At 44.0% G+C, this 25,236-nt stretch overlaps 1 protein-coding gene across 1 annotated transcript in view; it reads right to left on the bottom strand.

The window, feature by feature from the left end:
- Positions 1–13,036: 13,036 nt before the first annotated feature.
- LOC120987195 (pyroglutamylated RF-amide peptide receptor-like) overlaps positions 13,037–25,236 on the bottom strand; it is a 373,840-nt gene continuing 361,640 nt past the window's right edge. The window contains exons 5-6 of the mRNA XM_040415796.1: positions 15,776–15,873; positions 13,037–13,422 (exon numbers count right to left, since the gene is read on the bottom strand). Coding sequence (XP_040271730.1) covers positions 13,037–13,422; positions 15,776–15,873 — 484 coding nt within the window. The remainder of the gene's footprint in view (positions 13,423–15,775; positions 15,874–25,236) is intronic.

Raw genomic sequence — 25,236 nt, 5'->3', positions numbered from 1 at the left:
TTAAAGTACATTAGAAGTGCCCAAAATAGTGGCATTAAAAAATACAACTCACCCCACATTAACCACTAATATGGCTTTGTTGATGCAAAATAAAAAATTATGCCTCTTGAAATATATAAGTATAAAATGCAAAAAAAGGGGCCACAGCAGCACAAGACCAGTGCAGGTGGGTGCAGGTAATCCTCACAGCCGCAGGCTCACACGGCTATCGTAAGTATAGCATCAAAGGATGAGGCAGCACTCCAAATGAAATGAAAGAAATGGTGGATCTTTATTCCCCTTGCAACGTTTCAACCGCTCAATGCGGTCTTTCTCAAGCATACAATACAGTGTCATACCCGGGTATATATACCCATAATGCATAGCATAAAGCAAAGTGATAATAATCCAATTACAAATAAAAAATCATATGTGAAATACAATAAACATATCAAAATCGTGAGGATAATATTCATGGTGAATCGTATATTCCAATACAACATATGAAAAATCAATAACCATACTGTAGACAGAACAGTGCATCAATTAGTGATAATAAGTCACATTACCATAATGTAATATCACCTGTGTACGAGTATAAAAGGTGATCATAATCAATAAAGTTTAAAAACAACTCACGCGGCAGTGCAAGGACCTAGGCGCCAGAAGTCCGCGTCCTCGTAATCAAACTGCGCATGCCCAGGATCCCAGCAACGTCAGCCCACACAGACGCAGCCCAGCGACGTCAGCAGTCACATGAACAAACACATGACCTGCCAGACCATCACGTGACTCATCCGTGGGAGGTGTCGGGCCGCGTCACGCAGGCGGTACAAGGCGAGCGTCGTCAAGGCAACGACGCCGGCATTATCAGCGTAGTTGCCCCAGCAACCGCCAGCCAAACAACGCCGGCAGTGACACGCCCATGCTGGAATGAATGGGCCAGCGCAGCAAGATGAAAGGAGACAGGAGAGAAAACAGAGGGCATAGCAATCCTAAAATTACAAAAAAACAACAGAAGGAGCATATGCACACTCCCACATGGTGACTATTATACAGGTTAACATATCAGAGTGAACGTGGCATATATGTATAACGGCACCAAGAAGGAACGCCCTCAACTCATGTGCCATACAAACATAAAAAGGTGGGGGGACAGGGAGCAGTGGTCCAGCCATTCTCATGGCGCGACCACTGATCCATAAAGGGTGAAGGGTCAAGGACACGTCCATGCCCACAACCCCAAACCCAAAAACTGTCCCCTAAACCCCTAAATAGAGATAATTAGAGAAACCATCACTCATAGACAACCTTGTACAGTCAACCCACATGATATACAATGTACAGATTACTTCAGCGCCCCATTCTCCCCCATCACCAATATCTCAACCAAAGGACGTAGAAAACTGTGTCCCCCATCCACAAGCACTGCCACTAGAGTGTAGATGACAAAATTCTAGAGAAAGAAAACAGAAAACGAAAATATTAGTTAAAACAATAAGTACAGAATTAGCTGTAAATCCAATCATCACAGTCAATTGTATAATGAATGACACCTATCACGTTTACATGTACCAGGGCAGGACAAGAAGCGGATCAAGCAAACATAATGAACGAGCCCCATCCTATATCACACTCCACTTAAAGTCAACATTGAGACCAGACGGTCTCAAGGTGTTGAGGTGATGGATCCATCTTAACTCCCTCTGTTTAAGAGCCGATGTCCTATCACCTCCCCTTCTAGATGGGGTGATATGATCCAGTATTACAAATTTAAGATCCCTCTCCTTATGGTTGGCCTCCACAAAGTGTTTGGGGACTGGCAGATCTTTCCTTCTTTGCCTAATAGAGAATCTGTGGTTATTCAGACGAGTCTTCATGTCACATGTGGTCTCCCCAACATATAGGAGACCACAGGGACAGGAGAGCACATAAACCACATACGAACTGTTACATGTTAAAAAATGACCAATCTCATACTGGCTCCCTGTGACCGGATGGGTAAATTTCTCCCCCTTGATCATGTATGGACAATTCACACACCCAAGGCAAGGGTAGGAGCCCCGCCTCCGTGAGCCAATGTGAGACTGCACCAGAGTTTTAACTGGAATGTCTGCCCGAACCAGTTTATCACGGAAATTGGCAGAACGCCTATACGAAAGCAAGGGGGGCACCGTCAGAGCTGCAATCTGGGGCAGGTTACTTTTTAGTATGGACCAATGTTTGCGAATAATATGCGCAATTCTAGTACTCTGTTCCGAATACGTGGATATAAAAGGTATCCTAGCCACTTTGTTACCCAGAGTGTCCACTGTGGCCTGTTGTGGGCCTTTTATCTTAGTAAGATGCTTATTGATCACCCGAGTCGGGTAACCCCGTTCTTTGAACCTGTGGACCATCTGTGTAAGACGAATAGGAAGTACATCCTCATCCTGTACTACTCTTTTTACCCTAAGTAATTGGCTATAGGGTACCGAATTAATGATTGACCTGGGGTGACAACTTTTGTAGTGCAACAGTGTGTTGCAATCGGTGGGCTTGGTGAAAATATCAGTGATTAATTGATTACCCACAATGGTCACCGTGGTGTCCAAGAATTGAACATGGGTGGACGAATGCACAAGGGTGAAGCTGATGTCCGGATCCATATCATTCAAAAACTTGTGGAATATCTCCAAAGCCATAACGTCACCCTGCCAAATCAGGAAGACGTCATCTATGTATCGCCACCACCCCAGAACATTACTGTAGTGGTGGGATACATTGATAAGGTCCTCCTCGAGGGCCGCCATGAAGACATTGGCGTAGGTGGGCGCCACGTTAGACCCCATGGCGGTCCCTCGTAACTGAAGATAAAAATTCTCCATAAACAGAAAATAATTATTTCTCAGTACCAGGTCCAACAATTGAATGACGAAATCCTGACAGGGAGGAGAATGGTTGCTACCAGATAGCTGTCTCCGGAACGCCGCCACCCCCCTGTTGTGATCAATGGAGGTATATAAACTCGTAACATCAAAAGAGGCCAGGAGACAACCAGCCGGCAGCCTCACCTCGGAAATCCTATCAAGGAAATCCCCAGTATCTCTAATGTAGGACCTGGCACTGACTGCATATTGACGAAGCACTCGATCCAAGAAAATCGAGATATTAGAAAAAATTGATCCAGTGCCTGCAACAATAGGTCGACCTGGTGGGTCAACCAAAGATTTGTGAATCTTTGGCAACACGTATATGACTGGTGTAAGTGGCTGTAATATAGTTAAAAAAGAATGCAGTTCCCCATCAATAATGTCGTGACCCAAGGCTGCGTCTAGGACACTTTTGATGCAGCGAGCAATATCGAACCTCGGATCACCAGACAACACCCTATATACACTCTGGTCACCCAGTTGCCTCCTAATCTCCTGAATATATTTGGGAGTGTCCATGACAACAACCGCACCACCCTTGTCGGCTGGCTTGATAGTAAAGCTGCTGTCATGGCACAATCCCTCAAGTTCAACAATATCAGAAGTGGTCATATTGGGGTATTTCAAAGACATATTCATAACTTCATCACGTAAAGCAGCTATGTCAACAGAGACAGCCTTCTTAAATGTCTCAAGTGCAGGTGCATTACAATGTGGTGAGAAATCACTTTTATTAAAAAGCCCAAAGGATTTCAATCTCAATTCGGTAGACATACCCTCATCAGGCGATGGATCCAGTGGAGGATGACCTGCAAACCAAACCTTAAGTTCGATATTCCTATACAGGCGCTGCAGATCAACCTCCAGGTGGAACCAATCGACCTTGGTAGAGGGGCAAAAAGAAAGTCCCTTGGAGAGCACACCAAGTTGTACATCAGATAGGGGTGTAGAGGAGATATTTACCACGGTGGATTTATTCATGGAGCTTGATTCCCCTTCCTGCGCAGCGCCATCATTTTGAACGGCCTTGGGGATTTCCTCCATCTGTGGTGTTTTCTCCCACCCCGTCTAGTTCCTTTACGGATTTGGGGCCCATCTCTAAAAAAGACTGTGCAGAACCAGAATTTTGAGTGGCCATAGGCCCAGAGAGTCCAGACTGTTGGTGTTTCCTATTCATCGGTCGATATGAAGAAAACTGTTTTGTGGATCCATCATTCTGCCATGTATAAATCCTTCCCTTGACATAATCATCAGCGTCTCGCTGCCATTTTTTCTTTTTAGTGGCTTCTTGTTCTTTCGTAAATTCAGACAAATAATCCCTGCAGCTGTCCTCATATACTTTAAATTCATCGGCACCCAACATATTCATTAGTGCAGACTTAGTCAGTGCTTGCCGTGTCCTGCTATCCGCCAATTCCTGTTGTAAATATTCCAAATTAAGGAGAATAATATCGAAAGCATATTTATTCGAAATCTGAATGAACTTATGTGAAAAAATAGAGTCAGTCGGAAAAAGATTAGGCTTAAGTTGTGAACGGATCCCCCTTGGAATTCTGTGATCCTTAATGTATTGTCCAAGCGTCATCAAATGTAGATCAGTGGATACAATTTTTTTACCATCAGCCTCAAAGCTTCTTTTTAAATCAATTAGAGTAGGAGTGGATAGAAACAATGGCTCGCTCACCAGACCCTGCAGGATCCTCTCCTCGTCCGCCCTGGTATACGAAAACACATCGGGGAGATCCATAGTAGAAGAATTCATAGACATGATGAAAATAAGGTGCACGCTGGGTAAGTCCAAATAGACAAAATGCAAAAAAAGGGGCCACAGCAGCACAAGACCAGTGCAGGTGGGTGCAGGTAATCCTCACAGCCGCAGGCTCACACGGCTATCGTAAGTATAGCATCAAAGGATGAGGCAGCACTCCAAATGAAATGAAAGAAATGGTGGATCTTTATTCCCCTTGCAACGTTTCAACCGCTCAATGCGGTCTTTCTCAAGCATACAATACAGTGTCATACCCGGGTATATATACCCATAATGCATTGCATAAAGCAAAGTGATAATAATCCAATTACAAATAGAAAATCATATGTGAAATACAATAAACATATCTAAATCGTGAGGATCATATTCATGGTGAATCGTATATTCCAATACAACATATGAAAAATCAATAACCATACTGTAGACAGAACAGTGCATCAATTAGTGATAATAAGTCACATTACCATAATGTAATATCACCTGTGTACGAGTATAAAAGGTGATCATAATCAATAAAGTTTAAAAACAACTCACGCGGCAGTGCAAGGACCTAGGCACCAGAAGTCTGCGTCCTCGTAATCAAACTGCGCATGCCCAGGATCCCAGCAACGTCAGCCCACACAGACGCAGCCCAGTGATGTCAGCGGTCACGTGAACAAACACATGACCTGCCAGACCATCACGTGACTCATCCGTGGGAGGTGTCGGGCCACGTCACGCAGGCGGTACAAGGCGAGCGTCGTCAAGGTAACGACGCCGGCATTATCGGCGTACTTGCCCCAGCAACCGCCAGCCAAACAACGCCGGCAGTGACACGCCCATGCTGGAATGAATGGGTCAGCGCAGCAAGATGAAAGGAGACAGGAGAGAAAACAGAGGGCATAGCAATCCTAAAATTACAAAAAAACAACAGAAGGAGCATATACACACTTCCACATGGTGACTATTATACAGGATAACATATCAGAGTGAACGTGGCATATATGTATAACGGCACCAAGAAGCTTCACCCTTGTGCATTCGTCCACCCTTGTTCAATTCTTGGACACCACGGTGACTATTGTGGGTAATCAATTAATCACTGATATTTTCACCAAGCCCACCGATTGCAACACACTGTTGCACTACAAAAGTTGTCACCCCAGGTCAATCATTAATTCGGTACCCTATAGCCAATTACTTAGGGTAAAAAGAGTAGTACAGGATGAGGATGTACTTCCTATTCGTCTTACACAGATGGTCCACAGGTTCAAAGAACGGGGTTACCCGACTCGGGTGATCAATAAGCATCTTACTAAGATAAAAGGCCCACAACAGGCCACAGTGGACACTCTGGGTAACAAAGTGGCTAGGATACCTTTTATATCCACGTATTCGGAACAGAGTACTAGAATTGCGCATATTATTCGCAAACATTGGTCCATACTAAAAAGTAACCTGCCCCAGATTGCAGCTCTGACGGTGCCCCCCTTGCTTTCGTATAGGCGTTCTGCCAATTTCCGTGATAAACTGGTTCGGGCAGACATTCCAGTTAAAACTCTGGTGCAGTCTCACATTGGCTCACGGAGGCGGGGCTCCTACCCTTGCCTTGGGTGTGTGAATTGTCCATACATGATCAAGGGGGAGAAATTTACCCATCCGGTCACAGGGAGCCAGTATGAGATTGGTCATTTTTTAACATGTAACAGTTCGTATGTGGTTTATGTGCTCTCCTGTCCCTGTGGTCTCCTATATGTTGGGGAGACCACATGTGACATGAAGACTCGTCTGAATAACCACAGATTCTCTATTAGGCAAAGAAGGAAAGATCTGCCAGTCCCCAAACACTTTGTGGAGGCCAACCATAAGGAGAGGGATCTTAAATTTGTAATACTGGATCATATCACCCCATCTAGAAGGGGAGGTGATAGGACATTGGCTCTTAAACAGAGGGAGTTAAGATGGATCCATCGCCTCAACACCTTGAGACCGTCTGGTCTCAATGTTGACTTTAAGTGGAGTGTGATATAGGATGGGGCTCGTTCATTATGTTTGCTTGATCCGCTTCTTGTCCTGCCCTGGTAAATGTAAACGTGATAGGTGTCATTCATTATACAATTGACTGTGATGATTGGATTTACAGCTAATTCTGTACTTATTGTTTTAACTAATATTTTCGTTTTCTGTTTTCTTTCTCTAGAATTTTGTCATCTACACTCTAGTGGCAGTGCTTGTGGACGGGGGACACACTTTTCTACGTCCTTTGGTTGAGATATTGGTGATGGGGGAGAATGGGGCGCTGAAGTAATCTGTACATTGTATATCATGTGGGTTGACTGTACAAGGTTGTCTATGAGTGGTGGTTTCTCTAATTATCTCTATTTAGGGGTTTAGGGGACAGTTTTTGGGTTTGGGGTTGTGGGCATGGACGTGTCCTTGACCCTTCACCCTTTATGGATCAGTGGTCGCGCCATGAGAATGGCTGGACCACTGCTCCCTGTCCCCCCACCTTTTTATGTTTGTATGGCACATGAGTTGAGGGCGTTCCTTCTTGGTGCCGTTATACATATATGCCACGTTCACTCTGATATGTTAACCTGTATAATAGTCACCATGTGGGAGTGTGCATATGCTCCTTCTGTTGTTTTTTTGTAATTTTAGGATTGCTATGCCCTCTGTTTTCTCTCCTGTCTCCTTTCATCTTGCTGCGCTGGCCCATTCATTCCAGCATGGGCGTGTCACTGCCGGCGTTGTTTGGCTGGCGGTTGCTGGGGCAACTACGCCGATAATGCCGGCGTCGTTGCCTTGACGACGCTCGCCTTGTACCGCCTGCGTGACGCGGCCCGACACCTCCCACGGATGAGTCACGTGATGGTCTGGCAGGTCATGTGTTTGTTCACGTGACCGCTGACGTCGCTGGGCTGCGTCTGTGTGGGCTGACGTTGCTGGGATCCTGGGCATGCGCAGTTTGATTACGAGGACGCGGACTTCTGGCGCCTAGGTCCTTGCACTGCCGCGTGAGTTGTTTTTAAACTTTATTGATTACGATCACCTTTTATACTCGTACACAGGTGATATCACATTATGGTAATGTGACTTATTATCACTAATTGATGCACTGTTCTGTCTACAGTATGGTTATTGATTTTTCATATGTTGTATTGGAATATACGATTCACCATGAATATTATCCTCACGATTTTGATATGTTTATTGTATTTCACATATGATTTTCTATTTGTAATTGGATTATTATCACTTTGCTTTATGCTATGCATTATGGGTATATATACCCGGGTATGACACTGTATTGTATGCTTGAGAAAGACCGCATTGAGCGGTTGAAACGTTGCAAGGGGAATAAAGATCCACCATTTCTTTCATTTCATTTGGAGTGCTGCCTCATCCTTTGATGCTATATATATATATATATATATATATATAAAAAAGGAGCATATTTATTAAGACCAGTTGGCGGTGGATCGCCGAAGTTATGTAGAGGCGCCAGCTTCTACATAACTTTGGCGTATCCACCGCCGATTCTAAATGTAAGACAGCTTCCTTGCTTTTCTATGCCTAACCAGGCCCACACCACACCCCTTTTTTTAGACCTGGGGTGAGCAGGGAAGAAGTTGCAGATTCTGCCGCAACATGGCGTGCGACAGAATCTATGCCAGATATACAGTACAGACCAAAAGTTTGGACACACCTTCTCATTCAAAGAGTTTTCTTTATTTTCATGACTATGAAGGCATCAAAACTATGAATTAACACATGTGGAATTATATACATAACAAACAAGTGTGAAACAACTGAAAATATGTTATATTCTAGGTTCTTCAAAGTAGCCACCTTTTGCTTTGATTACTGCTTTGCACACTCTTGGCATTCTCTTGATGAGCTTCAAGAGGTAGTCCCCTGAAATGGTCTTCCAACAGTCTTGAAGGAGTTCCCAGAGATGCTTAGCACTTGTTGGCCCTTTGGCCTTCACTCTGCGGTCCAGCTCACCCCAAACCATCTCGATTGGGTTCAGGTCCGGTGACTGTGGAGGCCAGGTCATCTGGCGCAGCACCCCATCACTCTCCTTCATGGTCAAATAGCCCTTACTTTCAAAGTTTTCTCAACTTTTCGGCTGACTGACTGACCTTCATTTCTTAAAGTAATGATGGCCACTCGTTTTTCTTTACTTAGCTGCTTTTTTCTTGCCATAATCCAAATTCTAACAGTCTATTCAGTAGGACTATCAGCTGTGTATCCACCTGACTTCTCCTCAACGCAACTGATGGTCCCAACCCCATTTATAAGGCAAGAAATCCCACCTATTAAACCTGACAGGGCACACCTGTGAAGTGAAAACCATTTCAGGGGACTACCTCTTGAAGCTCAGCAAGAGAATGCCAAGAGTGTGCAAAGCAGTAATCAAAGCAAAAGGTGGCTACTTTGAAGAACCTAGAATATGACATATTTTCAGTTGTTTCACACTTGTTTGTTATGAATATAATTCCACATGTGGTAATTCATAGTTTTGATGCCTTCAGTGTGAATCTACAATTTTCATAGTCATGAAAATTAAGAAAACTCTTTGAATGAGAAGGTGTGTCCAAACTTTTGGTCTGTACTGTACGTCACAAAAGTGGCATATCTGTTCATAAATGACCCCCTAAGTAACTAAGTACAAAAATAGGTTGCGTCCGTAAAGGGTTAAAGAACATTAGGAAAAAAACACCTCGAAAGATTTGATGTTTGTCCCCACAAACACTGTGTGGGAAACCACTCTAAGCCATCTCTGATGGCCTATGTATCTTTATTATAAAAGTCAATAAAGGCAAGCTTTGAAATTTGGTCCCATTTTTGGTACATAAATACGGTGGTCCCTCTATGACAATGGCCTCAGGATACAATATTATCAACATACAATAGTCTTTCCTGGGGCATGGTAGATTGAAATAGACTCAATATACAATGCCTCAGACACTGATGAACTGTGGTTTATGTGATTGACTGGAAGATCCAATCAATCAACATGCCATTTCACTGGTAAATCACCTGTATTGGCTGCACAGTAGCGACTCTCTACAGTACAGTGGTGGTACTGCATGTTCTATACTGCTCTTTACCTGTGCCAGGATGACCTACTCCTTTGGATACGTAGTAGGGGAATTCAACATGCAATAGTCGTTCTAGAACCAATTAATACTGTAACATGAAGGACCATGGACTTAAAGGATAACAAATTAAACTGAAGTAGTTGATAAGAGTTAGGATGTTAAAGGGGTTTCCATTACTGTAATATTGATTACCTGTCCTTAAATTGGTTGTTTGGGTTCAGAGCTTAACCCGGATATACCCTTATTTTCACCCAGACAGCCTCCCTGAGGCTAGCATTGGAGCATGGCAAGGGCTCTTTTGTTTTCAATAACACACTGCCGGGCGGAAACTTCCGCCCGGCAGTGTGTTCAGTGATGTCACCGGTTCTGATGGGCGGGCTTTAGCGCTGCCCTAGCAGTTTTACTCCCATCAGTGCTGGTGACGTCACCGGGGTTCCTGGGAGCCCCATGGAGTCACCGGAACTCCAAAAAATGCCTTTGCCCTGCGCGATTTAGCACAGGGCAAAGGAGAGCATCAGAGCATGAACTGCTCCGATGCTCCTGTCAGGGGGGCTGCCGCTGGGAAAATGGAGGGATGTCCGGGTTCAGCTCTGAACACGGACAACCCCTTTAAGATAGTTTATTAATATCAGATTGGTGGGTCTTCACAGATCAGATGTTTGAATGGCTACAGTGATCCAAAACAGGCACAAGAATAGCCCATCTGCAGTACCATTCACGGACACTACGCAGTTCACAGAGCTATGCAGTTACTGTTGCAGAGAGAAGGGGAGGTTTCAGCATTCAGACCCCTACTGTTCTGATATTGACGACCTATCCTGTTTGAAGACTACCAACTTGGCATTGCCCTGCTTTATCTGTTTCTTTATGTGAACACTGGAATGTAAGATCTTACTGTATTCAAAAAGGACGTGGACCACATGGAATGGCGCTCAACAGGCAGTGAAGAAAAAGACCACGATCACCATCATCATTACAGCTCATTTCTTTTTCCTTGGAAATAACCAGAAAACATTTTAGTAGAGCAAACCCTCTCTGGAATACAGACCGAAATCAGTTCTGAAAACAGCTCACATAAGATTATTGTAAAAATAAAGACAAACTTTTTTCATTTTGCACAGTTTCTGCAGCGACCGGGCCTCAGGGGGAATATGTGAGTGTTGGTGGGCCGATGGGGGTAGTAGTTGTTTACTCACGCTTAGTAGCACTCCCTGGAAGGACAGCACAAGTTCCTTCGGGGCACACTCTATTCTCCAGGGACTCCTGCAAGATGGTGGTTGAGGTGCCCTTGGTGGTGTGGGTTTAAGGTGCCGTGGAGGCAGGGTCCCTGGTGTTTGTGACGCCAGCACTGTAAGGTGCAAATAGGTGATAAGTTCGTCCAATAAGGAGACCAGTTCTCTTAACAATTTCACAGTACTTTACTGAAGCTGATCCAAAGGTCATCAATGTGCACAAAAGTAATTTACAGCAAGGCAGCTTCTACAATGGCTCGGGTTAGTTCACAAAAGTTGCATAAGGGGTAGTTTTCCTCTATAACAATCAATCCCTTGTTTCTCCAGGCTGGAGGGATGTACTATCTCTGCTGTACTGTATAGTCATATACTTCTGTATCCTCTCTAGGAATACTATCTCCTGACAGGTGACCTTTCTGTCTTTGGTTATGGTGGGCAGCTGGTAGTTTAGAATCTCTCCACCTAATGCAAAGGAGACTAGAGAGTTTATTTCTGTTATCAATATCACCCTTGTATATTGCAATATGTCAAAATACAACATACTGTATGAGGTCAGGTTCACAACTGAGCAGTTATGGCTTTGGATCCACTCCCAGCCCAAAATGGGGTTAAAGAACACCAAGAAAAAAACTCAAAGATTTGAAAAAAAAAAAAAGCTGTGTGTGAGACCAGTGTAATCCAGCTCTGATGGCCTATGTACAGTATCCTTATTATAAAAGTCAATACAGGGAAGCTTTGAAACTTTGTCCCATTTTTGGTACATAACTACAGTGGTTCCTTAAGTTACAAAAATATCTCAACCTGGTATTCATTGTTTTATATGTATCAATTCTTTAATTCCATCCTATATGGCTATTCAAAATTTCTCCTTTTCATTTTGAGTCTTTATATCCAGACACAAGACTTATATACATTCATTAAGCCACAGATGAAGATATCATACTTAATTAGGTGGGTAAGTGTCTAGATCCAGCTACCTGTTCCACATATATACGTACAGTACCAGTCAAAAATTTGCACACACCTTTTCATTTTTTTTTTCTTTATGTTAGATTCATATTGAAAACTTGAAATGATGAAGAAACACATATGGCTGCCTGTTTCCTGGCTATGTTAACGTCCCATCACTGTGGCTGCTGCATCCACGGGAACTAAAATTATGGTCGTTATGTGGTTTAATCACTTGACCTCTTTCTTACTTTTCCACATCCTCTCCTGAATAGGAGCTGGATCGGCCAATCTCTGTTTGGCACATCCATGGGAACTATAATAGCAGTGGCAGTGACATGTTTACGTAGCCAGGGGACAAGCAGCCAGGGGCCTTGTGACAAGCAGTTCAGGTGAGCTAAAGGTACACGTTAGCTTACTGTGAAACAGCATGGACTTGGGTGCCCATTCCTTTTATTCTGCCAGATACTGCTCCATAAGTGCCCTGGAGGAGGAGCTTCACTGTGAAGTACTTTCTGCATTGAGCTGCTTCTTCCCGGCCCCTCCCCTTTGATATGATTGATAACTATAGCATCCAACCAGGTGACCACTATAGCTGCCACTCAGCGCAGAGGGGAAGGGTTGTGAAGCAAGTCAATGCAGCAAAAACTTTGCAGTGAAGCTTAACATCATAGGCACTTGCAGGAGCAGAATCTGGCAGAATCAAAGTTCATATTATCACTACTCCTGATAATATAAAACTCCACAAAAGGTATGTTTGTACTGCTCTCCACAGCCCCTACCTAGTACTTTCAACAGATTAGCATGGTCAAAACTGATAACAGATTGCCTTTTAGGTGAGGTGTCCAACATCACAGATATTTCCCCAACCCTAAGCTGTAACCATTAACCCCGTTCTTTTTGCCACAAGATGGAACAAAAATTACATTAATGAAAGTTGGAAACGTAACCATGTTTAATGGTCAATGTAGTGTAAAATAAAGAAAGATACTATAAACAATCATGCACTTGTGGAAACACATTCATAAATAATGGAATTAGTTTTTCAAGGTCTTCTTTCATTAAAATAACACTTTATCAAAGAAAAACCCTGCTCTGATTCCACAGTCATTAAGCTGACTGTCCGTTTGGATGGAGGTCCTTGTGAGAATTCACCAAAGGGTAAGTGACAGATTCTAGTTTGGCAGCTGGGAACTGTTCACACAGCCGGAGTTCTAGGTTCTCCGCACTCAAGTGACTGTGGGCACTTTGTCCATCCCTTCTATGCGAGAAAGCAGATGCTCCAACTTTAGGCTTCTCTAGCAGACTATCCCTCTTTTCAGTTGGCTCTTGTGCTCGAAAATGGCAGACAAGCACGGCCACTAAGCTCTTCTTGAAGTTTTCATTCATGAAGGTATAAACTACAGGGTTATTAAAAGAGTTAAAAAATCCAACAGCTTGAACGATGGCCACTATCATTTTCACTGTGACATCATCATACTCTTCTTCCAGGTCATCTGAGGAAGATAAAAGATTGCTTTAGGTTTATGAAACCAACATTTTCTATCAAGGGGGCATACTTTATGAAATATAGAAAATGGTGCAAAATGTCAACAAAGCCATATCAGTAAGTTCCATATAATCATCATACAAACACATTGGTCAACAATAGCCAGAAAGTGGCCAACCCCTTTAATGGAGAGAAAGAGATTGTGCAGATGTTATTCATCTGCCTTCATATTTATTATGGGACAATCTGTAATTTAATGTAGATCACACTTTTTGGTTTGGAATGTGCAGATCTACCCATGAAGTCAACATCAGCAGTAGATGTAAAAAGTGCATATACAGTAACAGTACACATTATGTGGCTCAGGCACTTCTAACCGAAATGCATTAGCTTTGACACCAACCTTATAGTATCACGAGAATGATGGCAGTGTGGGAGTCACAAACTAGAAAAATGAGGAAACCTATGGAAAAGGACGTCCCCCAGATTGCAGAAGCTGTCAACCGGCCTTTCCTACCAGGACATGGAAGCCAGACACAGCAGGACCCACTGATGTTCTACTCGCACCGGTCTCTTCCCCTTTGCAGTGAGCGCATTGCCCCTTAGCCTCTGCTCCTGGAAGTGCTTTGAGCCCAGCAGTTGGGAGACGAAGTGCGGTGGGTCCCGATGCAGGAACCTGTACTAGGCTGGGAAGCCCAGCAGGGACTGAAGGAGAAGATATACATGGGTGGGCAAGAAGCGCTCGCACTAGGCTGGATAGCCTATGGAGACCAGGGCCTGGGCATGTGCATGTGTTCGAGGAGAGGAATGTCACACACACCAAGTCGGGGAGTGCAGCAGTACCTGGGCAGGATGTGGGGATCAGCTCCAGGCCGGGAAGGCTGGGGAAGGGGGAGGGGCCTGCTCATGTACAGTAAAGAAGGCCACACAGAGATTTGGTATCTTCATAATCATACTGACCCACAGCATAAAGTTAACATCAAATTTTTATCATGGTGGTAAAGACTGCAAAAAAGTAAAACTCTGAAAATAATGGTGGAATTGCATTGTTTTGTCACACTGTCACTCCAAAAGTTTTTTAAAGTACATTAGAGGTACCCCCAAAATAGTGGCATTAAAAAATACAACTCACCCCACATTAACCACTAATATGGCTTTATTGATGGAAAATAAAAAATTATGCCTCTTGAAATATATATTAAAAAAAAGGAGCATATTTATTAAGACCAGTTGGCGGTGGATCACCGAAGTTATGTAAAGGCACCGGCTTCTACATAACTTTGGCGTATCCACCACTGATTCTAAATGTAAGACAGCTTCCTTGCTTTTCTATGCCTAACCAGGCCCACACCACACCCCTTTTTTTAGACCTGTGTGAGCAGGGAAGAAGTTGCAGATTCTGCCGCATCATGGCGTGCGACAGAATCTGTGCCAGATATACGCCACAAAAGTGGCATATCTGTTCATAAATGATCCCCTAAGTAACTAAGTACAAAAATAGGTTGCGTCCGTAAAGGGTTAAAGAACATTAGGAAAAAAACACCTCGAAAGATTTGATGTTTGTCCCCAAAAACACTGTGTGTGAAACCACTCTAAGCCATCTCTGATGGCCTATGTATCTTTATTATAAAAGTCAATTAAGGCAAGCTTTGAAATTTGGTCCCATTTTTGGTACATAAATACGGTGGTCCCTCTATGACAATGGCCTCAGGATACAATATTTTCAACATACAATAGTCTTTCCTGGGGCATGGTAGATTGAAATAGACTCAATATACAATGCCTCAGACACTGATGAACTGTGGTTTATGTGATTGACTGGAAGATCCAATCAATCAACATGCCATTTCACTGGCAAATCACCTGTATTGGCTGCACAGTAGCGCCTCTCTACAGTACAGTGGTGGTACTGCATGTTCTATACTGCTCTTTACCTGTGCCAGGATGAGCTACTCCTTTGGACACATGGTGAGGGGATCTCCATTTTATTTTTCTAGTACTCTGTGTGTACTGTATAGACCCCTGAAGAAGCTCCTGTCTTCTACATAGAAAGTCATTTACAGCTTCCACACGCTGTTTCTGACTGTTATGTGTAAGGACTTGCTTTTTCTGTATTAGTTTGCTACTTAATTTTCTTTAATCGTAATTTTATCTTATTTTAATATGACATTTTGGGGCTTTGATACCAATTACTAGTTTTCCATAGAGTTACGGTTCAAAGTTATAATGGTTTCAACATGCAATAGTCGTCCTAGAACCAATTATTACTGTAACATGAAGGACCATGGACTTAAAGGATAACAAATTAAACTGAAGTAGTTGATACAAGTTAGGATGTTAAAGTAAATGTAAGAGCTTACTGTATTCAAAAAGGATGTGGACCACATGGAATGGCGCCCAACAGGCAGTGAAGAAAAGGACCACGATCACCATCATCATTACAGCTCGTTTCTTTTTCCTTGGAAATAACCAGAAAACATTTTAGTAGAGCAATCCCTCTCTGGAATACAGACCGACATCAGTTCTGAAAACAGCTCACATAAGAATATTGTAAAAATAAAGACAAACTTTTTTCATTTTGTACAGTTTCTGCAGCGACTTGGCCGCAGGGGCAATATATGAGTGTTGGTGGGCCGATGGGGGTAGTAGTTGTTTACTCACGCTTAGTAGCGATCCCTGGAAGGACAGCACAAGTTCCTTCGGGGCACACTCTGTTGTCCAGGGACTCCTGCCAGATGGTGGTTGAGGTGCCCTTGGTGGTGTGGGTTTAAGGTGCCGTGGAGGCAGGGTCCCTAGTGTTCATGATGCCAGCACCGTAAGGTGCAAATAGGTGATAAGTTCGCCCAATAAGGAGACCAGTTCTCTTAACAAATTCCCAGTACTTTACTGAAGCTGATCCAAAGGTCATCAATGTGTGCAAAAGTCATTTACAGCAAGGCAGCTTTTACAATGGCTCAGGTTAGTTCCCAAAAGTTGCATAAGGGGTAGTTTTCCTCTATAACAATCAATCCCTTGTTTCTCCAGGCTAGAGGGATGTACTATCTCTGCTGTACTGTATAGTCCTATACTTCTGTATCCTCTCTAGGAATACTATCTCCTGACAGGTGACCTTTCTGTCTTTGGTTATGGTGGGCAGCTGGTAGCTTAGAATCTCTCCACCTAATGCAAAGGAGAATAGAGCCTGATAAATGACAATTACCTTCCTTTGCCAATATTCTCACTCCCTCTCTGGATTGCCTGGATCTTCTGTAATCTTTCCCTTCTATGGGCTGGGTACATGGAACTAACTCTGGAGTTTTGATAACTCTGCAAAATGGCTGCTGAGGTGCAGCTTTTCCTCAGACATCACACTCTCCTCCTTCTTCTTCTCTTCTCAGAGAGCAGGGCAGAGTCAGCCCTGGGAGGTTTGTTAGAACCTCCCCCTCCTTGTGTACCTTTATGGAAAATTCTGACACAAGCACATTTTCATGAAACACAATCACAGTATTAAGCAGTGTGTTTCAAGACACTGCATTTCTATAGTTATTGCCTCCAGTAAAAATGTGACCTGTAGAAGAAGCAAACTCAGGAGCAAGTGTTGTACAGTATGTGAGAGTTTATTTCTGTTATCAAAATCACCCTTGTATATTGCAAGATGTCAACATACTGTATGAGGTCAGGTTCACAAATGAGCAGTTATGGCTTTGGATCCATTCCCAGCCCAAAATGGGGTTAATGAACACCAAGAAAAACCTCAAAGATTTGAAAAAAAAAAAGCTGTGTGTGAGACCAGTGTAATCCAGCTCTGATGGCCTATGTACAGTATCTTTATTATAAAAGTCAATACAGGGAAGCTTTGAAACGTTGTCCCATTTTTGGTACATAAATACAGTGGTTCCTCAAGTTCCAAAAATATCACAACCTGGTATTCATTGTTTTATATGTATCATAGAAACATAGAATGTGTTGGCAGATAAGAACCATTTGAACAATATACTAAATACTATGAATAGCCCTTGGCCCTATCTTATATGAAGGATGGCCTTATGCCTATCCCATGCATGCTTAAACTCCTTCACTGTATTTGCAGCTACTTCTGCAGGAAGGCAATTCCATGCATCCACTACTCTCTCAGTAAAGTAATACTTCCTGATATTACTTTTAAACCTTTGCCCCTCTAATTTAAAACTATGTCCTCTTGTAGCAGTTTTTCTTCTTTTAAATATTCTCTCCTCTTTTACCTTGTTGATTCCCTTTATGTATTTAAAAGTTTCTATCATATCCCCTCTGTCTCGTCTTTCTTCCAAGCTATACATGTTAAGGTCTAGAGTTGAGCGAACCCGAACTTTAGGTTTTTCGGCACCCGGACCCGAACCCAAACATTTACGTAAAAGTTCGGGTTCGGGTTTGGCGCTTTCTTGGCGCTTTTTGAAAGGCTGCACAGCAGCCAATCAACAAGCGTCATACTATTTGCCGCAAAAGGCCATCACAGCCATGCCTACTACTGGCATGGCTGTGATTGGCCAACTGCAGCATGTGACCCAGCCTCTATTTAAGCTGGAGTCACGTAGTGCCGCCCGTCACTCTGCTCGGATTAGTGTAGAGATAGGCTGCAGCTGCTGTGAGGGAAAGATCAGGCACAAATCTTATCAAGAACTGCTTTTTGTACTTAGGGATCTACAGCAAATGTGTTTTGTGGGTGCAGTGCACAATTTTTTTAAGCTGGCCCTGAGCCAACTACTGCTGAAAACGAACTTTTTTTCTTCAGTTAGTCAATATTAATACATAATCGGCAGCCATTTTAAGCAACGATAGTGCACCAGCACAGGCTATCTGCATGTCTGCAAATCCAGAAATACAGCTTTTTGCTTACTGGGGTTAAAAAAATGCATCCGTTAAATATACTGCACATCTGGGATTACACGTGCATAAGTGATTGTCACATTTAGGACAGAAATACAGCTTTTTGGTTACTGGGGTGAAAAAAGCCTCTAATATACTGCACATCTAGGATTAGACAAGCATAAGTGACTGTCACATTTAGGCCAGAAATACAGCTTTTTGGTTATTGGGGTGAAAAAAGCCTCTGATATACTGCACATCTGGGATTAAACATGCATAAGTGACTGTTACATTTAGGCCAGAAATACAGCTTTTTGGTTACTGGGGTGAAAAAAGCCTCTAATATACTGCACATCTGGGATTACACGTGCATAAGTGACTGTCAAATTTAGGCCAGAAATACGGCTTTGGCATACTGGGGTGAAAAAAGCCTCTGATATACTGCACATCTGGTATTACACGAGCATAAGTGACTGTCACATTTAGGCCATAAATACGACTTTGGCATAATGGGGTGAAAAAAGCCTCTGATATACTGCACATCTGGGATTACACGTGCATAAGTGACTGTCACATTTAGGCCAGAAATACGGCTTTTTGGTTACTGGGGTGAAAAAAGTCTCTGATATACTGCACATCTGGGATTAGACAAGCATAAGTGACTATCACATTTAGGCCAGAAATACGGCTTTTTGGTTACTGGGGTGAAAAAAGCCTCTAATATACTGCACATCTGGAATTAGACAAGCATAAGTGACTGTCACATTTAGGACAGAAATACAGCTTTTTGGTTAGTGTGAAAAAACCCTCTAATATACTGCACATCTGGGATTAGATAAGCATAAGTGACTGTCACATTTTGCAGAGAAATACAGCTTTTTGGTTAGGGTGAAAAAACCCTCTAATATACTGCACATCTGGGATTAGACAAGCATAAGTGACTGTCACATTTCGGCCAGAAATACAGCTTTTTGGTTACTGGGGTGAAAAAAGCCTCTGATATACTGCACATCTGGGATTAGACGTGCATAAGTGACTGTTACATTTAGGCCAGAAATACGGCTTTTTGGTTACTGGGGTTAAAAAAGCCTCTAATATACTGCACATCTGGGATTATACGTGCATAAGTGACTGTCACATTTAGGCCAGAAATACGGCTTTTTGGTTACTGGGGTGAAAAATGTCTCTGATATACTGTACATCTGGGATTAGACGTGCATAAGTGACTATCACATTTAGGTCAGAAATACAGCTTTTTGGTTACTGGGGTGAAAAAACCCTCTAATATAAAATTTAGGCCAGAAATACGGCTTTGGCATACTGGGGTGAAAAAAGCCTCTGATATACTGCACATCTGGGATTACACGTGCATAAGTGACTGTCACATTTAGGCCATAAATATGACTTTGGCATACTGGGGTGAAAAAAGCCTCTGATATACTGCACATCTGGGATTACACGTGCATAAGTGACTGTCACATTTTTGCCAGAAAAACGGCTTTTTGGTTACTGGGGTGAAAAAAGTCTCTGATATACTGCACATCTGGAATTAGACGTGCATAAGTGACTATCACATTTAGGACAGAAATACGGCTTTTTGGTTACTGGGGTGAAAAAACCCTCTAATATACTGCACATCTGGGATTAGACAAGCATAAGTGATTGTCACATTTAGGCCAGAAATACGGCTTTTTGGTTACTGGAGTGAAAAAAGCCTCTAATATACTGCACATCTGGAATTAGACAAGCATAAGTGACTGTCACATTTAGGACAGAAATACAGCTTTTGGTTAGTGTGAAAAAACCCTCTAATATACTGCACATCTGGTATTAGACAAGCATAAGTGACTGTCACATTTTGGAGAGAAATACAGCTTTTTGGTTAGGGTGAAAAAACCCTCTAATATACTGCACATCTGGGATTAGACAAGCATGAGTGACTGTCACATTTAGGCCAGAAATACGGCTTTTTGGTTACTGGGGTGAAAAAAGCCTGTAATATACTGCACATCTAGTATTAGACAAGCATAAGTGACTGTCACATTTAGGACAGAAATACAGCTTTTTGGTTAGTGTGAAAAAACCCTCTAATATACTGCACATCTGGGATTGACAAGTATAAGTGACTGTCACATTTTGGAGAGAAATACAGCTTTTTGGTTAGGGTGAAAAAACCCTCTAATATACTGCACATCTGGGATTAGACAAGCATAAGTGACTGTCACATTTAGGCCAGAAATACAGCTTTTTGGTTACTGGGGTGAAAAAAGCCTCTGATATACTGCACATCTGGGATTAGACGTGCATAAGTGACTGTTACATTTAGGCCAGAAATCCGGCTTTTTGGTTACTGGGGTTAATAAAGCCTCTAATATACTGCACATCTGGGATTACACGTGCATAAGTGACTGTAAAATTTAGGCCAGAAATATGGCTTTGGCATACTGATGTGAAAAAAGCCTCTAATATACTGCACATCTGGGATTACACGTGCATAAGTGACTGTCACATTTAGGCCATAAATACGACTTTGGCATACTGGGGTGAAAAAGCCTCTGATATACTGCACATCTGGTATTAGACAAGCATAAGTGACTGTCACATTTAGGCCAGAAAAACGGCTTTTTGGTTACTGGGGTGAAAAAAGTCTCTGATATACTGCACATCTGGAATTAGACGTGCATAAGTGACTATCACATTTAGGCCAGAAATACGGCTTTTTGGTTACTGGGGTGAAAAAACCCTCTAATATACTGCACATCTGGGATTAGACAAGCATAAGTGATTGTCACATTTAGGCCAGAAATACGGCTTTTTGGTTAATGGGGTGAAAAAAGCCTCTAATATACTGCACATCTAGGATTAGAGAAGCATAAGTGACTGTCACATTTTGGACAGAAATACAGCTTTTTGGTTAGGATGAAAAAACCCTCTAATATACTGCACATCTGGAATTAGACAAGCATAAGTGACTGTCACATTTAGGACAGAAATACAGCTTTTTGGTTAGTGTGAAAAAACCCTCTAATATACTGCACATCTGGGATTAGAGAAGCATGAGTGACTGTCACATTTAGGCCAGAAATACGGCTTTTTGGTTACTGGGGGGAAAAAATCCTGTAATATACTGCACATCTAGGATTAGACAAGCATAAGTGACTGTCACATTTAGGCCAGAAATACAGCTTTTTGGTTACTGAAGTGAAAAAACCCTCTAATATTCTGCACATCTCGGATTACACGTGCATAAGTGACTGTCACATTTAGGCCAGAAATACGGCTTTGGCATACTGTGGTGAAAAAAGCCTCTAATATATTGCACATCTGGGATTACACGTGCATAACTGACTGTCACATTTAGGCCAGAAACACGGCTTTTTGGTTACTGGGGTGAAAATAGCCTCTAATATACTGCACATCTGGGATAAGACGTGCATAAGTGACTGTCACATTTAGGCCAGAAATATATCTTTTGGTTTACTGGGCTGAAAAACCCCTCTAATATACTGCACATCTGGGATAAGACATGCATAAGTGACTGTTACATTTAGGCCAGAAATACGGCTTTTTGGTTAATGGGGTGAAAAAACCCTCTGATATACTGCACATCTGGGATAAGACGTGCAAAAGTGAGTGTCACATTTAGGCCACAAATACCGCTGTCATATAGAGTTAAAAAAAACTTTTTATTTTTAACAGACTTAACCACTTTTTACTTTGCATTGTAAACGCTAACTATGAGGAAAACATCTAATAAGGGACGTGGTGGTGGTGTTGGTGGAGCCTCTGTTGCAGGGAGAGGACGTGGCCGTTCTGCCACAGCTACATGTCCTACTGAACCTACTACCTCAGGTCCCAGTAGCCGCCAGAATCTACAGTGATATTTGGTAGGGCCTAATGCCGTTCTAAGGATGGTAAGGCCTGAGCAAGTACAGGCGCTAGTCAATTGGGTGGCCGACAGTGGATCCAGCACGTTCACATTATCTCCCACCCAGTCTTCTGCAGAAAGCGCACAGGTGGCGCCTGAAACCCATGCCCATCAGTCTGTCACATCACCCCCGTGCATATCGAGGAACCTTTCTGAGCCTCAAGTCATGCAGCAGTCTCTTATGCTGTTTGAAGACTCTGCTGGCAGGGTTTCCCAAGGGCATCCACCTAGCCCTTCCCCAGGGGTGGAAGACATAGAATGCACTGACGGACAACCACTTATGTTTCCTGATGAGGACATGGGAATACCACCTCAGCACGTCTCTGATGATGACGAAACACAGGTGCCAACTGCTGCATCTTTCTGCAGTGTGCAGACCGAAAAGGAGGTCAGGGAGGAAGACTGGGTGGACGACGATGAGGTCCTAGACTTCACATGGAATGAAGGTCATGCCACTGACTTTCAGAGTTCGGAGGAAGAGGTAGTGGTGAGACCGAGCCAACAGGGTAGCAAAAGCGGGAGCAGGGTGCAAAAGCAGAGCAGCCGTCGCCAAAACAGTTCGCCTGCTACTGGCTACCGCCACCAAGGACGAGCACACCAAATTCAGCTTCAAGGAGTTCCCTGGCATGGCACTTCTTCACATAATGTGCTGACGACAAGACCCGAGTGGTTTGCACACTGTGCCATCAGAGCCTGAAGCGAGGCATTAACGTTCTGAACCTTAGCACAACCTGCATGACCAGGCATTTACATGCGAGACATGGGCTGCAGTGGAGTAAGCACCTTCAAAACCAAGAAAGGGCTCAGGCCCCTCCTGCTCCCTCTTCTGCTGCTGCCTCGGTCTCTTCCTCCGCCTCTGGAGGAACGTTGGCACCTGCCGCCCAGCAAACAGAGGATGTGCCACCAACAACACCACCTCCGTCACCAAGCATCTCCACCATGTCACACGGAAGCGTTCAGCTCTCCATCTCACAAACCTTGGAGAGAAAGCGTAAATTCCCACCTAGCCACCCTCGATCCCTGGCCCTGAATGCCAGGGGTAAACGTCAGCAGGCCATTCTGAAACTGATGTGTTTAGGGGACAGGCCCCACACCGTGCAGGAGTTGTGGCGGGGTATAGAACAACAGACCGACGAGTGGTTGCTGCCAGTGGGACTCAAGCCTGGCCTGGTTGTGTACGATAATGGGCGAAATCTCGTTGCAGCTCTGGGACTAGCCGGTTTGACGCACATCCCTTGCCTGGTGCATGTGCTGAATTTGGTGGTGCAGAAATTCATTCACAAATACCCCGACATGTCAGAGCTGTTGCATAAAGTGCGGGCCGTCTGTGACCGCTTCCGGCGTTCTCATCCTGCCGCCGCTTGGCTGTCTGCTCTACAGCGTAACGTCGGCCTTCCCGCTCACCGCCTCATATGCGATGTGCCCACCAGGTGGAACTCCACCTTGCACATGCTTTAGAGACTGTGCGAGCAGCAGCAGGCCATAGTGGAGTTTCAGCTGCAGCACGCACGGGTGAGTCGCTCTGCGGAAAAGCACCACTTCACCACCAATGACTGGGCCTCCATGCGAGACCTGTGTGCCCTGTTGCGCTGTTTCGAGTACTCCACCAACATGGCCAGTGGCGATGACGCCGTTATCAGCCTTACAATACCACTTCTATGTCTCCTTGAGAAAACACTTAGGGCGATGATGGAAGAGGATGTGGCCCAGGACGAGGAGGAGGAAGAGGCGTCATCTCTAACACTTTCAGGCCAGTCTTTTAGAAGTGGCTCAGAAAGAGGATTTTTGCAACAGCAGAGGCCAGGTAGAAATTTGGCCAGCCAGGGCCCACTACTGGAGGACGAGAAGGAGGAGGATGAGGAGGAGGATGGGGATGAAGCATGTTCACAGCTGGGTGGCATCCAATGCAGCTCGGGCCCATCACTGGTTCGTGGCTGGGGGATACGGAGGACGCAGACGATACGCCTCCCAAAGAGGACAGCTTGTCCTTACCTCTGGGCAGCCTGGCACACATGAGCGACTACATGCTGCAGTGCCTGTGCAACGACTGCAGAGTTGCCCACATTTTAACGTGTGCTGACTACTGGGTGGCTACCCTGCTGGATCCCCGTTACAAAGACAATGTGCCGTCCTTAATTCCCTCACTGGAGCGTGATCGGAGGATGCGCAACTACAGGCGCACGCTGGTAGACCCACTCCTGAGAGCATTCCCGACTGACGCCGGGGGACAAGTGGAAGCAGAAGGCGAAGGCAGGGGAGGAGGAAGAGGTCGCCAACGCAGCTGTGTCAGCGCCAGCACCTCAGAAGGCAGGGTTACCATGGCCAACATGTGGAAAAGCTTTGTCATCTCGCCGCAACAACCGGCCCCAACTGCTGATATGGAGCGTGTTAACAGGAGGCAGCATTTGAACAACATGGTGGAACAGTACCTGTGCACACGACTACACGTACTGACTGATGGTTCTGCCCCATTCAACTTCTGGGTCTCCAAATTGCCCACATGGCCAGAGCTTGCCCTGTATGCCTTGGAGGTGCTGGCCTGCCCTCCAGCCAGTGTACTCTCTGAACGTGTATTTAGCACGGCAGGAGGCGTCATTACAGACAGACGCAGCCGCCTGTCCACAGCCAACGTGGACAAGCTCACGTTCATTAAAATGAACCAGGCTTGGATCCCACAAGACTTGTCTGTACCTTGTGCAGAATAGACATTTATACCCCCATCAAACATACATTCTTATACTCAAGTCAAGTGCAATGATTCTTTGTTTTATTTATTTTTTATTTGGGGGCTACCTACCCCAATAAAAAATAAAAAAAAACATTGTTGGCTACCTCCTCCTCCTCCATTGCTGCCTCCACCTACAACACCACATTGACCGCCTCCCCAACCTCCGACTCCATATCCACCTCCTTCTCTGAGTTGCAGGTTAATAATTTGTAATTTTTAGTTATTTCTTTTTTGGTATATTTACAGAAGTTATTAGCCTGGGTGACCCAGAAGTAATGGCTTCTCGCAGTCTCCTCTGAACAGTTGATGTTGAGATGTGTCTGGTTATTGACCTCTGTAAAGCA

The sequence above is a fragment of the Bufo bufo genome, chromosome 1 (assembly GCF_905171765.1).
Source record: "Bufo bufo chromosome 1, aBufBuf1.1, whole genome shotgun sequence".
Lineage (NCBI taxonomy): Eukaryota > Metazoa > Chordata > Amphibia > Anura > Bufonidae > Bufo > Bufo bufo.
Note: the sequence above shows the minus strand (reverse complement) of the source record. Positions and strands in the feature narration are given on the sequence as shown.